The sequence below is a fragment of the Suncus etruscus genome, chromosome 9, assembly GCF_024139225.1.
Source record: "Suncus etruscus isolate mSunEtr1 chromosome 9, mSunEtr1.pri.cur, whole genome shotgun sequence".
NCBI classification, from domain to species: Eukaryota; Metazoa; Chordata; class Mammalia; order Eulipotyphla; family Soricidae; genus Suncus; species Suncus etruscus.
This window is the reverse complement of record NC_064856.1, coordinates 2,688,684-2,705,104: the sequence shown is the minus strand read 5'-3', so window position 1 is coordinate 2,705,104 and position 16,421 is coordinate 2,688,684. Positions and strand designations below refer to the sequence as shown.

General features: G+C 36.6%; 1 protein-coding gene across 2 annotated transcripts in view; it reads left to right on the top strand.

Moving 5' to 3' along the window:
* The window catches only part of PLCB1 (phospholipase C beta 1), a 795,638-nt gene that overhangs the window by 646,546 nt on the left and 132,671 nt on the right, over nucleotides 1–16,421 (top strand). For both annotated transcript variants that reach the window (XM_049779135.1, XM_049779136.1), the window contains exons 24-25: nucleotides 11,757–11,889; nucleotides 14,611–14,664. In XM_049779135.1, coding sequence (XP_049635092.1) covers nucleotides 11,757–11,889; nucleotides 14,611–14,664 — 187 coding nt within the window. The remainder of the gene's footprint in view (nucleotides 1–11,756; nucleotides 11,890–14,610; nucleotides 14,665–16,421) is intronic.

Sequence of the window (16,421 nt, the reverse complement as noted above, 5' to 3'; positions counted from 1 at the left end):
TTTCAGACACAAAAGAGAGAAGGGCTGGAAGTTACAGCTCACCTCATGAAGCTCACCGCAAACAGGGATGAGTTTAGTTAGAGAAATAACTATGTTTTGAACTATCCTAATAATGAGAATGTATGAGGGAAATAGAAAGCCTGTCTAAAGTACAGGCGGGAGTTGGGTGGGGAGGAGGGAGATTTGGGACATTGGTGATGGGAATGTTACATGACTGAAACCCAAACACAATCATGTATGTAATCAAGGTGTTTAAATAATATATATATACATATATATGTGTGTGTGTATATATATATATATATATAAGGAAAACTCACTACTATTGACTTGATAAGTGTTAAGTAATATTCCTTCTATGGTTTGATACTATATTTTCATTGCTAGTCATCATAATATCCAATATTAATAAAATCAGGGATTCATACAGAAACTTTTCAACCCCACATCCTTGATTAGAATACCAGCTTCCGGGCCCAGAGAGATAGCACAGCAGCGTTTGCCTTGCAAGCAGCCGATCCAGGACCAAAGGTGGTTGGTTCGAATACCAGTGTCCCATATGGTCCCCCGTGCCTGCCAGGAGCTATTTCTGAGCAGACAGCTAGGAGTAAGCCCTGAGCACCGCTGGGTGTGGCCCAAAAACCAAAAAAAAAAAAAAAAAAAGAATACCAGCTTCCTTTGCCATGTCCAGAGTCCCCACCCTCCATTCCAGTATCCAGAAACCGTCTCCATACTCATGTGCTTCCTCTAAAGACTGGCTGTCAGTTGCTGTTGTCTTTGAGTAATTGCTGTTTCCTTACTATGTTTCTTTATAAACTACATGGGGGAGATCATTTGAAGCTATATGTAAATGTTTGATTATTTAGTGCTAGTTTTTTATTTTAACAGTCTTTTTTTCATTTCCTAAAGACATTAAAAAGTTTAAGGAAAATTAAATTATTTAATGTATTTCTCATTTTGCTCTCATCAACACCTATATTGCACCAAAGCTTCTTCTTAAAATAAGTCATTGGTACTCTAAAATTATTTATGCTTTAGCTTTATAATAGATTTAATTAAATATAACTCAAGGCTAAGATTATTTATGTAACTAATTAATAGCATTATTCACTATTTAGGAGCAAGAATTTAGAATACCTTAAGAATTAACTATTTAATGTAAAATTGCATTAATTTTTGTGAGACTAAATTAATTAAATTAAATTAACTTGATTGCATTCATTTTTGCATTAAAATTGTGAGCACTGAGTATCTGGATTCTGTGGGTTTGGGTTGGTTTAATAAGCCCTGGGGCCGGGCGGTGGCGCTAAAGGTAAGGTGCCTGCCTTGCCAGCGCTAGCCTTGGACGGACCGCGGTTCGATCCCCCGGTGTCCCATATGGTCCCCCAAGCCAGGAGCAACTTCTGAGCACATAGCCAGGAGTAACCCCTGAGCGTTACCGGGTGTGGCCCAAAAGCCAAAAAAAAAAAAAAATAAGCCCTGGGGCAGAGGAGACTGTTTCTCTAAGAAAACTCACTTTTGAGGAAAGAGGTTCCCCCATACCACACATCTTATTGGCAAAAATTAATTATCCTGTGCCTATTAGCGAGGATTAGTCTTTCATTATTTTCTGTCCTCTATAGCAGAGTATAGGGATGATGGCTAAGCACAAAATGTATACTTAATCTTCATATTCTTTCAAATTAATTTTTGTTTTGTTTTGTTTGGAGAACACAACTGGCTGTACTCAGGCCTTACTCTGCACACAGAGATGGAACCTGGCAACTTGGGGACCATATGTGATTCTAATATTGAACCCTGGTCAGCTGTATGTAAGGCAAATTTGCCAGGCCCTCAAATTAATTTTTAAATGTTTCTTTTGTTTGGGTTTTACTTTGTTTGTTTGTTTTTTTGAAGATGCACCTGTAGTGCTCAATGTTAACTCCTGGTTCTATGCTCCAGGATCACTCCTTGTGAGCCTGGGTGACCATATGTAGTGCCAAGGTTTGAACCCAAGTTGGCACATGAAAATCAAGTTTCTTACTACTGTAGATCTCTGACAATAAATTATTGTCAGATCTCTGAAATAAATCTATATAGATCTCTGAAATAAATTATTATTTGAATGAATAATACTAGAAAATGCTTTTCAGTAGGTTAGGTTTAAATGGGTAGGTTTTCTTTTATTAGTTTTTATTTTATTTGTTTTCTGTATATGCAGGGCTTACTTCTAGATCTGTACCTAGGAATAAACTCTTAACAATAATGGCTTCTTCTTTTACATGTCAAGACCCACCTGGTGGGAAGAACTTCTAGATATGTTCTTTGCCTTAATCCCTCACTCATGGTGGTGGGATCTATCTTCCCAATAAATACTGAGGTCCCAGACAACCTATCTCTTGCTCCACTTAGTGAAAGGAGCTGGGTTCCTTGTTTCATCTCCCTTCAGCCTGGTTTTGATTATTTCTGTGGAGCTTAACCCTTCCCCATGTCATCATGGTGTGTGGATATATTCACTCATAGAAGAAATACAGATGTCCAAAGGCATATAAAAAAACTGCTCTATGATTTATCAAAGGTGTTGTTGGAGGAGGAGTTGTCAATTCAATCTCCAGAATCCTATATCTGCCCCAAACACCACCAGTAGTGATCCCTGAGCAGTGCTGGGTGTGACCCAAAAGCAACAACAAAAAAAGATGATTATGAATTCTGTGAAACTATTTAGTTCATTATTACTGAGCTTTTGGGTTATGTTGTCAAAATATTGCTAATAAATTAGAGTTAGTAGTAACAAATAATGCACATATAGAATTACGCATTCAATTTGAGATAAAGTTGAGCTTAGTGTTTTGCCCTTTTATCTCTTTGTAAATAATGTGTTGGCATTTTGAGTAAATGCAAATCCTGTATTTAGAGTCAGCAGGAAGAAAAATATTATTATTCTTTTTTATTTATTAATTAATAATTAGAATATTTTCCTTATTCTAGCAACACATATAGGTACTTCATAGCTTTAGGAATTCATAATAATATACATTGATAGAAATGAGCAGGAAAATATTCATTCATATTCTTTCTGAAAAAAAAAAAAACAACAACTCTGGCATCAATGCCAGACATTGTAATAGAAGTCTCATTACCCCACCCTACCACCCTCATCAATGCTGGATTTGGGGAATGCGGAGATAGAAAAGGTTCAGGAAAACTTTCACCATGAGTTATCTACCAGCATGCAAAGATACTGGCAAGCAGACAGACTAGCTGTGGAACTGAAACCACAAACAGTTTCTCTGACCTGAGGTAAAGAGAAAGATCTGGGAAGAGAAAGATCACCCCATGGTAGGGGTAAGGGTGAAGGACCAATCCAGAGGTACTTCAAGTCCATGAATGATAAGCACAAGTAAAGAAGAATTAGCCAGAATAGGATGAAAACCAATTACTCCAACAAGACATTATATATTAAATATATTATTTATATTATATTATTTATTATATTATATATTATATTATTTATACATTAAATATTATAGGTTTGTTTAATATATATAGCAGATCACATTTATATGTGTAAATTTTTATTAAAGTTCAGAAATCTCATAGGCTTTTCATCCTGGACTGAGAGACCAACATTATTTACAAAATTAGATATATCCATAAAGCCTGCAGCTTTTGTTAATATTTCAACAGAGTAAATATTGATAATTTTTTATATGATGGCATGGCCTTGCTATGTCAAAAATTAATTGAAGCTCTGTTCCAAGTACTGTTTGACTTTACTTGCTAGGCATTAATTGCAACAGTTGCCAAAATAATTTATTTTATTAAAGCATTATTTATGTCAACTGATTAGTTCATTCAAATCCATAAGGTTACCTCTCACTTTTAACACATTCTGGTAGAGTTTTTAAAATAGAATCTTGCAATTTTTTTCTTATGAAAAACTTTAAGCCTTCAGACTAACTGTATAGTGACAACAAATGACTCTGGTTCCAATATTAAAATGTTGATTCATTTTCCTGATCACGTGCATATACATATTTGCATTTATTTCACCACACTTTTGTACATCTCAAAGTAGGTTGCAAATGTATATAAAAGCCTCATTCCTAAACACTTTAGAACTCTTAGATAAGATGCTGAGTTTTGGGACATTGGTGATGGGAATGTTGCACTGGTGATGGGTGGTGTTCTTTACATGACTGAAACCCAAACACATCATGTATGTAATCAAGGTGTTTTAATAAAATATTAAAAATTTTTTTCATGATAAATTTTATATTGTTTTGTATAACAGGCAACTATTATCAGTTGTTCATTTAAATTTTGACTGATTCGTTAGTATTGTTAAAAAAAAGATGCTAAGTTTTGGTGTTTGTTTGTTTGTTTGGTTGGTTGGTTGGTTGGTTGTTAGGACACACCAGTTTGTGTGCTCAGGGATTACTTTTGGCTCTCTGCTCACAGATCACTTTTGGGAGGATCAGGGACCATATGGAGCGCTGAAAATCAAACTCAGGTGAATGACATACCACACAAGAGACTTAATCACTATACTATCTTTCTGGCTTATTATATTATATCTTTCTTAGATATAATATAATATATTATAGAATATTATTTCTTAGAATATTATTTCTAGGGGGCCGGGTAGGTGGCGCTGGAGGTAAGGTGTCTGCCTTGCAAGCGCTAGCCAAGGAAGGACCGCGGTTCGATCCCCCGGCGTCCCATATGGTCCCCCCAAGCCAGGGGCGATTTCTGAGCACATAGCCAGGAGTAACCCCTGAGCGTCAAACGGGTGTGGCCCAAAAACCAAAAAAAAAAAAAAAAAAGAATATTATTTCTAGAAATGATCCTGAATTAGAATTACTTTGAAATGTGTGACAGGTACATTATCTTATGTCATTTAACACATAAAACCTAAATGTCTAATTTGTACAGATTTGAAGATGGAATGGTTAGCTTTAAAGCCACATCCATTGTTGACTGCTTTCCTGATGGACTAAATGTTTATTTCCTCAATTGTAAGATGACACCCAGCTATTAACCTAAAACAAAAACATTCCTCCAACTTACTGTTTTCTTAAACCTCTTTCTTTAATTTTTTTGGGGGGGGCAAACTCAGTGACGCTCATGGGTTACACCTGGCTATGTGCTCAGAAATCGCTCCTGGTTTGGGGGATCATATGGAACCCCGGGGGATCGAACTGCCGTCCATCCTAAGGTAGCACAGACAAGGCAGATGCCTTACTGCTTGCACCATCACTATGGCCCCTCTTCCTTTAATATTTAAAAAATCTACCTAGGTACTTTTGACTTTCTTTTGACCTCCCTTCTCCTAGTGAATTAGAACAGGTAAAATAAAGAGAGTTTTGGCTAGGCACGCAGAGATACCATGAGAAGTCAATGACTCCATGATTCCTTCCTGACTGGCTTGGTTTATTAATTCTCCGTGGATATTCTGTTTCTTCAGACCCATCTCTCTGGGGTAGGAATAGGCTTTTGAGGTGATTTCACAACTCATGGTTTTTATTTTACATTCAATGTTCAGAAAACATGAGGACTTTGCTTCTTATGATATCTGCATCAAAATGCTAGTATTAGAGAACAAGTTATTGGTTGCACTCAGGCAAGAACAGCTTAACCTAACATCTTCAATAATGTATTTACATCTCCAGTCATGACCAGAAGCAAGACAAATAGCATCTCACCTAAAAATGTAAAAATAATATTTTCTGTAACTGGTCCACTTCCATTATGTTTAAAGGAATTTCTGTTTTTTAAATAGGAATCATACATAGTGTGTGTATGTATGTATATGTATATATATTCATGTTATGTATTTCTAAAATCTTGGCTCAGGGCCAAAGAGGTTTATAGATTATATGGTACTTACTTCTCACATCAACTCTAGTTTGATACCCAGCACTATCTATGGTTCCCCACAAAGACATACACACCGAATTTTTTCATGGTAACTACTGAGTGCAGAGAAAAGAATAACCCCTGGACACCATTGGGTCTGATTCAAAACTGTAATAAAAATAAAAAATTAAATTGTACTTTAAAATGCCCACTATTATATAGTCTCTTGAAAGTAAATATTGCAATGCTTGCATTTGAACACTAGAGGACAGTAATGTACTTCTGCTATGGTTTTCTCCACCACCTCCTTGTCCTGCCCTTTTTTTCCCTCCCAGCTCTACTTAGGTACTAAGATACTACATTATCTTTTGGACCTTCCTAAGACCTTCTTAGTAAATTAGGAAATTTGATCTAATAGGGTTTTTTTTTTTGCTTTTAATTGCAATTAGAAGTATTTTATTCAAACTCATTTTAAAAAAAATAACTAGGAAAAGGATGAGTAGAAATGAAGCCACATGTGTCATTAAGTGGGACAGGAAATTGCTTTTGTGTTTGTAACTAGGAATCATTTGCTCTTTCTATAATAACATCAAACTATTGCATTTTATGGAAATTTTGTTTTGTTTTTCAAGTTATATATATATATATATATATATATATATATATATATATATATATATTATATATATTTTTACCTTTGGGGCCACAGAGGGGACCGTACATTGTCCTGTGCATTGTTCATTGTCCATAGAAGCCCTCTGAGGACACCTGTCTCCTGTTACATAGAATGGAGAAAGTCAGGTACCCATAGAACTGGAAATCCCCTCCTTTAGTTGCAAAGCAGCTAATTTCAAATACACCTCTATGATTATAGAGAGCCTCGGTGGACCATGCTTGGCCAACTGGGCTTGCTGATAGGGGGCTGCTTTAGCTATCTGGTGAAACAAACCACACCTTTCAATGCTCAAGAGCTTCCCAGGGGTGCTGTGGGAGTGGAAGGTGGCATGCAGTACCAGGATCAATGAAGTATCTGAGCATGCAAAGAATGTACACCTGTCTCCTGCGACATCTTTTTAGTTTTCTTTTAACTACATTTTAACTCATTTGTTATTTCATTTGGGATGCCATTTTTGGTGTAACTAATAAAGTTTTTTTAAAGAGGTTGTCTACATTTATATTAAAATTCTTTCTTGGTAGAAAATTGCATTTCTAGGGCCAGAGAGATAGCACAACAGTAGGGCGTTTGCCTTGTACATAGATGATTCAGGACAGACAGTGGTTCGAATCCCGGCATCCCATAAGGTCCCCTGTGCCTGCCAGGAGTGAGCTCAGAGCCAGGAGTAACTCCTGAGAGCTGCTGGGTGTGGATCCCCCCCCCAAAACAAAAGAAAATGCACATTTCTATTCCAGTGCTATCAATTTCTACTATCATAGAAGGCAGAGTCTGCTAGTCCAGTAGGAAAATGCAGACTGTAGATTTGTAATCATATTCAAATGCCAGTCCTGCTGCTAAGTGTATATCTTTAAGTATGTTACAGGACTTTCAGACAACATCTTTAGTAAAGACATTTAATAATGGCTTCCATTTCTTGTTAGTGCTGCCTACATTTACTGGTATATATAATAGAGTCCATTACACAGAGTCTCCAAATGCTTCCATTAGTGATCTCCATGAGGGAAATTTGTTCATAAAAGCTTGTATGTGTTTGTATATGCCCTCAGAAAAAATCTTAAGTATCATATAAATTTACTATTACAAACTCTCACTAAAAACACAAAAACATATAAATGCATTTTTTTTCCTGAAAAATTGTGATAACCCAGAAAGGTGTCAAATATGCCAGGAGCCATTATACCTTTCCATTACCTTTCTTACCAGCTCTCTTCATAGTTGTTCATCACTGGGACAGCTAGTGGGATCTGGTGGCTCAGACAAATGGCCTCTGGTCTTCTATGTTCTCAGCACACCTTTCTCCTTTTAGCCTCTCTGTGGCTGCATTGTTTGTGCTGACAAAGCCTGAATGTACAGGCATATCCACCTTTTCCAAGCAGAAAGAATAGACGGGCAACTTCTGAACCAAGTATGGTATAAAGATATGCTTTGGGAGGGGTGTCTTTTGCCAACTTAAAACTGGGAAATTTTAGATGATAATTTCATTTTCAAGGTTTTCTCACCAGTTAAACAATAGGAAATTGAAACTGGATGTCAACCACACCTTTATACAAGAACTACCCTCCCGGCTCCAGCTCTGGGTGTGCTGAAGAGACAGACAATTTTGTCAATCTTGTAAAACAGGAAAAACTGAGAGTTTGTAATCCTAGTTCGCTCCCCTCTTTCTGTTAACTCCTTTTTAATGAGCCCTGTGTGAATGGCTCTCCCTTGAGTTGGGAGGTCAGCAGCAGGCATTTCCCCCACACCAAATACACCAAAGCTGAGCTCAACAGGTAGCACCAGACCTTTGTGATCTTTTATACACAAAATATAACATAAAATGCTTGCCTGAATGTTGTCTCACCATTTATCTGCTGTTTAGGAGACTTTTAAGTGCACACATTATGATTTATTTTTAAACATAGCGACTGTGTCTTTGAAAAATAAAGATGGATCTTTTCCTTCATCTTCAATCAAATTGGCAACCTGCCTTATATCCCCCAGAGGCATAGAGATACTTGAAATATCTGAAAGCCTGATACAAGGCCAAGAAAAAAAAAAAAAGCAGGCTTCTGGATTTATTTTGAATACACCTGATTACCCACAAGACATTAGGTTTCATTTCCACAAAGAAGATGCGCACAGTTGCCTCATGAAAGCTATTTTTCCATCACCTCTACCTATACTTTCCTCCAATGGGTTATTTTCTCTGTCTCCAAGGAGCAGATGTCAACTTTGACATCTTGGACCTGGAGCCTCCCCAAACCAATTAGGGGAGTGGTCTGCACAACACATCCATCTTGGATATGGCACCTCCCCAAGCTAGTCTGAGGCTATAAGGGAGTAAAAAGAGCTTGGGATTCTGGAGAGTTATGCCCCACAACCATTTATATTTCCTTTTTTTATTTTATTTTGTTGGGGTTTTATTTTGTAGTTGAAGAAACACAAGTATGATACTGTTATTGTTTATGCTCTTGACATAGAAGGTTTCTACACCTTCATTACCTCTAAAATGCTCAAGACCCTGCACCACTGGCTTTATGACAATTCCAGCATGCCTCTGCCTTCCTCCCTTCCCACCATCACTTGGTAAACTCAGTTCTGCCGAAAGTTAAAAGGTTCATTATCTTAGATGCTGTCTGTTCCCATTAGATTACCACAGCGGAGTGAGTGAGCTCACAAAAAAGAAAGGAAAGGAAAGAAGGAAAGGAAAGGGAAGGGAGGGGAGAGGAGGAGAAGGGATGAGGGGAAGGGGGAGGAAAGGAAGAGGAGGGGAGAGAAGGGAAGGGAAGGGAAGAAAAGGAAAAAGGAAAGGAAGGAAAAAGGAAAGGAAAGGAATGGGAAAAGGAAAGGAAAGGAGAAAGAAAAGGAAAGAAGAGAAAGAAAAGAACAGTTGGTTAATTTTCACATGGTTTCAGAAATATGCCTAGCAGGTAATAGGGAAATTCAGGCACTCATAGAACTAGAAATCTCTTCCTTTAGTGTCAAAGCAGCTAGGTTGGGAGACCATAACAATATCCTGTAACTGGGGTCTGAGAATATTTATCTTGACTATATTTAAGCCAGAGAAGATGCCCAGTGTATGATTTGCTTATGAACCTACATCATTTTTTAGCATACTTTGTACTACAGTCCCTCCTATGTGATGTAATTGTATTTCTAATAGCATTTTGTGGCCTATGATTGATTCTCCAAGTCTTCTCAAGTTTTTTCCACAAACCAAAATGTCTACAAAAAAGAAATAGTTAAAAACTAAAAGAACAGAGAGGCCAGAAATACTAGGCACTAAAACTACTCTACACAAATAATTGGGGTTGGAGCTCAGCATTGCCAAGTCTGATTCTCAAGAAATTTCAGGGGAAAAAAGCAGATGAAGGGTCAAGAGAACCAACCTTTCAGATAAATAAGAACTAAATTATAGTGGTGCTGGAGAGATAGTTGAGAGATTGCAGCACATGTCTTGCATTCTTACAACTCTGATTATATAACTGGCATTGCTTGACCTCCTGCACATCACCAGATATAGCTCTGAGGCCCCCAAACTCCACTGGGGCACCCCTTGCAATTGTCTTCACCATAAACATTAGAATCTTTCTGCAGATACTCTTAATTTGAAAACTCTTAAACATTCTTACACCGAGCACTGTAATAGAGGTCTAGAACGTTTGAGTTCCTTTTCCATAAACTTCCCTAAAAAAATTACAAAAACATTTCAAACATTTCTGCAGATATATATACAGTTTGAAAATATGTTTGCTGAACATTCTTCTAATGAGCACTATAACAAGAGTCTATAGTATCCAAGTTCCTTTTCCATCGACGTCTGTGGACAAAGACATTAAAACATTTTTGCAGACATAATTTGAGAATAAGTTGCCACATAATATACACAATCAAACATCACAGCAATTGAGAAACATTTGTTAATTAGCTGAGAACTATTGCAAATCTAACAACATTATGGATTTTCCTGAAACTGTGCAAACTAAAATTACACCACTAAGATTGGATACAAAATTATCTGTTTTCAGTGGGGCATAGAACCAAAGGGTAGTATTAAGATCTATAGGTAGAACAATATCATATCTAATGCAAATAGGATCGAGAGATTTACTGAGAAGAAAGTTACAGAAGGTTCTGAAAGCAGCTTCTCTCAGTTGGGGTTTGGCTGGGCTTGGATCCTCCATCTTCTCCATCTTCTTTTGTGTTAGGCTGCTAAGATCATCTGGAATGGAAAGGCCTTGGTTCCTGGGATGGAATCTGAATTGGGTGACCCTCATCTCTCTGCTGTTGGACTCCCTCAAATGGGACTTTCTCTTTCGCTTCTACTCCATCAGTGACTTCAATGAGATGCTGCAGGTTGAGGGGCCAAAGTCTTTGCACAAAAACCTTTAGTAGAAGAAATGCAATGGGTGTCAGCCTCTAAGACACTGCTCAGAGTCTTCCGCTCTTTCCTCTCCCCTGCCTGTTTCTGTCAGGATAGAAACTAGTTACTCAACAATAGTTATATAATAGACCAATTAGAAACAGCCGGTGCCAATATGCCTAACCTTGTTTTATTGTACTTCTTTATAGTGCTATATAGATGATAATTTGTTTTACAAGGCATGCCACCAAACAAAAGATGTCCTAAGTAAATAGCAATTTTTCAATAAAGAATTTTTATCAATATATGTACACTTTTAAAGAAATAATGTTGTCTTATTCTAAATACCTTATAGCAATAGTGTAGACTTAGCGTTTATATGTCCTGGAAAAACATGTCATTTGTGTGACTTTCCTCATTGAAATACTTTATTGAGATAGTGTAGAACATACCTACATTATTATTGAGGTGTGACTGAGAGAAACAGCACAGTGCGTAAGACCTTTGCCTTGCATGCAGCCAGCAACCAAGATTCAATCTGGCACCCCATAAGGTACACCGAGCCTATAAGGAGTGATCCCTAAACCCAACGCCAGGAGTAAACCCTGAGTACAGCCCAGTGAAACCCCAAACCAACAAATAAATCACAGGGTTAGATCCAGATCCGTGTTCGAGGCATTGCCAAAGGACATGGGCATAGAACGCTACTAAGTGAAGACCTTGAATACATTTCACTATCGGGTAAGATCCATAGCACCATATTGTTTTTTCATCTAGCTTTCCCAACAGTTTCAAATTCCAATGTGTTTTGGAAATGCTTTCAAAGACTTGCTGGTTTAGGACGGTTAATAAAAACCCAGTGAGAAAGGCCGAAAATGAAATGTTTATTATGGTTTTTAGGTTGAGCCTGGGGAAACGCCATCGGAAGCTCCGAGTGAAGCGAGAACAGCTCCCGCAGAAAACGGAGTGAACCACACCACGTCGCTGACACCCAAACCCGCCTCGCAGGCTCTCCACAGCCAGCCCACTCCGGGTAAACACAGAAACGAAAACTCTATGGCTTGGCTAAACTGCGAGTCCTTGGGGCTACTGAGGGGTAGAGGATTGATTTGTTGAGCTAAAACATTGCATCAGCGGACAGGCATAGCCTTAGGAGGAGATCCCACAAGAATGATGAGAAATGAATGAATGCATGCATAAATGCATGATAAACAAACAAATATTCTCACAATGAATTATGAAAAAAATGAATGAATGAATGCCTGAATAAACAAACAAATGAAAGAATTAATGAATGAGTCAGCGAACAAATAATCAAATATTTGGGGGAATTTACAAGTGCTCATCTGCTCTTGGTAGTTTATGATCACACACACACACACACACACACACACACACACAATTGCCCTCGTGTGTAGTAATGAATTCTGATCTTTCTACAATGAAAGTTTGTTAAGGGTTGTTCAATAGCCGGAGAGACAGCACAGCGGCGTTTGCCTTGCAAGCAGCCGACCCAGGACCTAAGGTGGTTGGTTGGAATCCCGGCGTCCCATCTGGTCCCCCGTGCCTGCCAGGAGCTATTTCTGAGCAGATAGCTAGGAGTAACCCCTGAGTACCGCCGGGTGTGGCCCCAAAACAAAACAAAACAAAACAAGAAAACAAAAATAAAAAAAGTTGTTCAATAAACTCATAAACAGCTGTTTTAAAGCATGTTTATAGTTCGACCTCACTAAGTTACTGCAAAGAACATTGCTTCACTTTTCTCTAATTGACATTTCAATAAATTTGAATGTCTACACTGTGCTTCATTTGAAAAAAAAAAACTTACCTTAACTTCATACCAGACCTAGAAGGATCATTTCTCTTCCTGTCCCCATTGTACAGATTAATTATCTGTAGTTTAGAGACTGCAAAGTACTTCTTGAAGGTCACATTCGCAATGAAGAAGGGAGCCAGGACAGCTACTCTGTCTAATCCTAAAATTCTTGCTTCTGCTGTGATTCTATGGAATGTCTACTCAAACCATATGTCTGAGAAAGATCCTTTTATTCTTATGCAACTCTATTATTTAATCTAAAACTACTTTAAGGGTTTTATCACATGTGTTTCCTCACAATATATTGCTTCCCAGGATAGGCTTCAGTTTGAGGCTTCTTTTACAAGGAATTGGGGACTTCCATGCACACTTGATAACTTGTTGAACCACTAATAAAACCAATGAAAAATAAAAGAATGTCTTCCCATCCAAGTTCCTATCTCTTAAATAAAAGAATGTCTTCCCATCCAAGTTCCTATCTCTTCCCTTCCTGGTCATATTCATAACTGCAAAGAAATAAAGTAGATCTTTTATTTGGATAGAAGGGCTGTTTCTCTTGGGAAAAATTGAGTCTTCGAATTTTCACTTAGTTTGTATAATATATGCATGCAATAAGATATGATATTTTAACAATGTCGTTGAGATCAGTAAAAATAAGAACTGGGTTTGATATCCACATCAATAAGGATATGGCTTGATCATAAACAAGAAGATTTTTAAATGAAGACTTTTATATAACAAATACAAACATTGCAAGTGTTTCTACATTACAAATAAGTCATTAAAAACAAGTTAGTAAGTATAGTTTTGAACTTAAAAGCATTTGTGTTTTAGTATCTTTTAATTTTTGATATTTTTAATTATTTAATTTGTAGAATCACTTTTTTAATGGGACAGACTATTTTGAAAGCACATTCTTCTCTCCCTTAATTTGGACAGCATTAAGAACCATGATGCAACTAAAATCATGCTGATAATCATGGTTCTTAAATAAAGATTTTATAGAAAATAAAATTAAATAAATAAAAAGATACCATTCCAATTGAAAAAAGAAAAAACACGGTGTAAGTATCAGGCCATGAAATTTCATTGACATAACACTCAGAACTTAACTACAGTCTTTTTGAACTTCCCCTGCTTTGCCTAAATATCATTTTATTGTTCAGTGATCCTACTCATTATTCCATATTGTATTTAATTCTCAGGTTCTCTTAACCTCCACTGATGAAATCAGTCTGTCTATCCTAACTTTCTGAACCTTAATACATTTGAAGGATACTGGTGCTTCGAGATTTTGCAGAATATCACCTAATTTGGTCTGGCTTGATGCTTACTCATAATTGGCTTTAATTGATACATTTTTAGCAAGAACATTAAAAAAAACCTGTGCTTTTCTAAATACATCATATCAGAATATGAGATATGTGCCATCATTGGGGATCTTTTGGTTAAGGTAATCTCTGTCACATATTTTTTAGTTAAAAATAATTTCCACTTCTTTCAGAATAGACTCTAGAACTGCAAATATCCTGTTTCTCCTTAAACTATTTTCCATTGAATGGGCAGGGAGGTCACCAGTGGTTCTTGCCAGCAACCAACCATTACTGTCCACTGGTCCTCATTGGATTTGTTTTAAAAGACAATCTGCCATTTCTGATTTTACCAGAGGGTGGCAGTACCATTTCTTAAGCTGAATTTGTTTTGATACAGTGATACCTTCTCTCCATAATTAGAGCAAATCATTTCACGTTTTTATCAGGTTTTCCTGAGTGTTACAAAATGAAGACATTTCTCATAGCATATTATAAATAATCTTCTCTGAAAATTTCTCATTTCTCCATCAAGAGATTTTAGCCTGCGAGCTAAATGTTCTTTTTACAGGAGAAAATGAAATGTTTTCTATTAAAGGAGGCTATTCTTTTTATGTTTTTATTTTAGGCTCTGTAAAAGCACCTGCCAAAACAGAAGATCTTATTCAGAGTGTTTTAACAGGTAAATACTCCATCCATTCCTCTGTGAAATTAGACAGCAGAGTATTATACAGTATAAGCATTCAGAGAGAAGAGATTTTATTCATCTAAATAACATCATTAGTTTCTTCTCTAAAATATCTATATATAATAACAGTTCTAATCAAAGCCATGTTACAGACTGTAATTACAGAAATGTAATCCTATATAACAAGTAGAAACCTACTGCAATAGAAATAATATAATCTCATAAGATATATATTTTAAAATTGAACGGTTTCATACTGGAAATATCACCAAGGAGCAGAAATGCTATCTTCTGAAAGCATAAAAACATATTTGATAAATGCAGAATATGATCCATTTGTGCCAGTAGGATATACAAGAAAGAATATACAGTGTTTGAGAATACAGTTTGTAAAAAAATTGTTATTTGGCTAGTTCTTAAACCTAGTGGAACTAAAGTTGGTAGGAACTTTCTTTAATATAATAAGAACTATGTAGAAGTGTTTAAAAAATTACAAATGCTTGGCCCAATGGAAATATACATATTTTATTCATATATATACCTGAATTAGGTCTTTTGGTAGGAACTGTAAAAAACACAAATCCTCATAACCAATGGTATACAATAAAATTGTGGTATAGTTACAGAAAAAAGTAGGATACAGCTGTAAAAATAAATCAACACAGATAAAATTCATTACATAATGTTGAAGAAAATGGCCAGACAGAAAAGAGTACATTTGGTAAGATTTTTATCTATATCAAATTTTTATCTATATCAAATTCAAAGACAATAGAGATAGCATGGAGATAGGGTGTTTGCCTTGCATGCAGAAGGACGGTGGTTCGAATCCCGGCATCCCAGATGGTCCCCCAGGCCTGCCAGGAGCGATTTCTGAGCATAGAGCCAGGAGTAACCCCTGAGAGTTGCCGGGTATGACCCAAAAACAAACAAACAAACAAACAAAAAAAACAAAGACAAGCAAAGTGAATTCAGTTGGTTTAGAAGCTCAGATTTGGATTATTTTGGGTTGGCAGCATAAACTCAAAAGAGGGTCTCTGTGTAGTGGCAATATTCTGATTTTGATCTAGTGATGGTTATTAAATAGTTTTTACTTTGTGAACATTTATAGAGCTGTATATTTATGATTAATGTACTTTTATGCATGAACTTGTATGTTGCCAAAGTAATCCATTAAAATGCATAGAAAAGTTATTGAAAAATGTATTAAAAGAAAGCCAAACAGTTTTTTGTTTTGTTTTGTTTTGGGGCCACACCAATTGACGCTCAAGGATTACTCCTGGCTATATGCTCAGAAATCGCTCCTGGTTTGGGGTGACCATATGGGATGCCGGGAAATCAAACTACGGTTTGTCCCAAGCTAGCACTTGCCTTACCTCCAGCGCCACCGCCGGCCCCTAGAAAGTCAAATATTTTTAAAGATTTTATTTTTAAAAAGCAAACTGAAAGACAAAAAATGTTATTTTAATATATGCATATTTAATTATCAAAAGCAATGGGGTTAGCACAATACCTTAGCATACATAATTTTTGCTTAAAGGCATATTTAAAAACAAACAAACAAACAAACACACACCAACTTTCTTCCACAGACTTTAGAAAGCTTGTACTCTATAGAAAACCTTTTATCCTGGGTTAGAACATTGTGAAAATGTGTCCTATAGCTGATGTGCGATGCCACCAGTTTTAAGAAATTAAACTGAATCTACCATCTAAAATGGAGCAACTTCTTCAGATTATAAATTATTAAT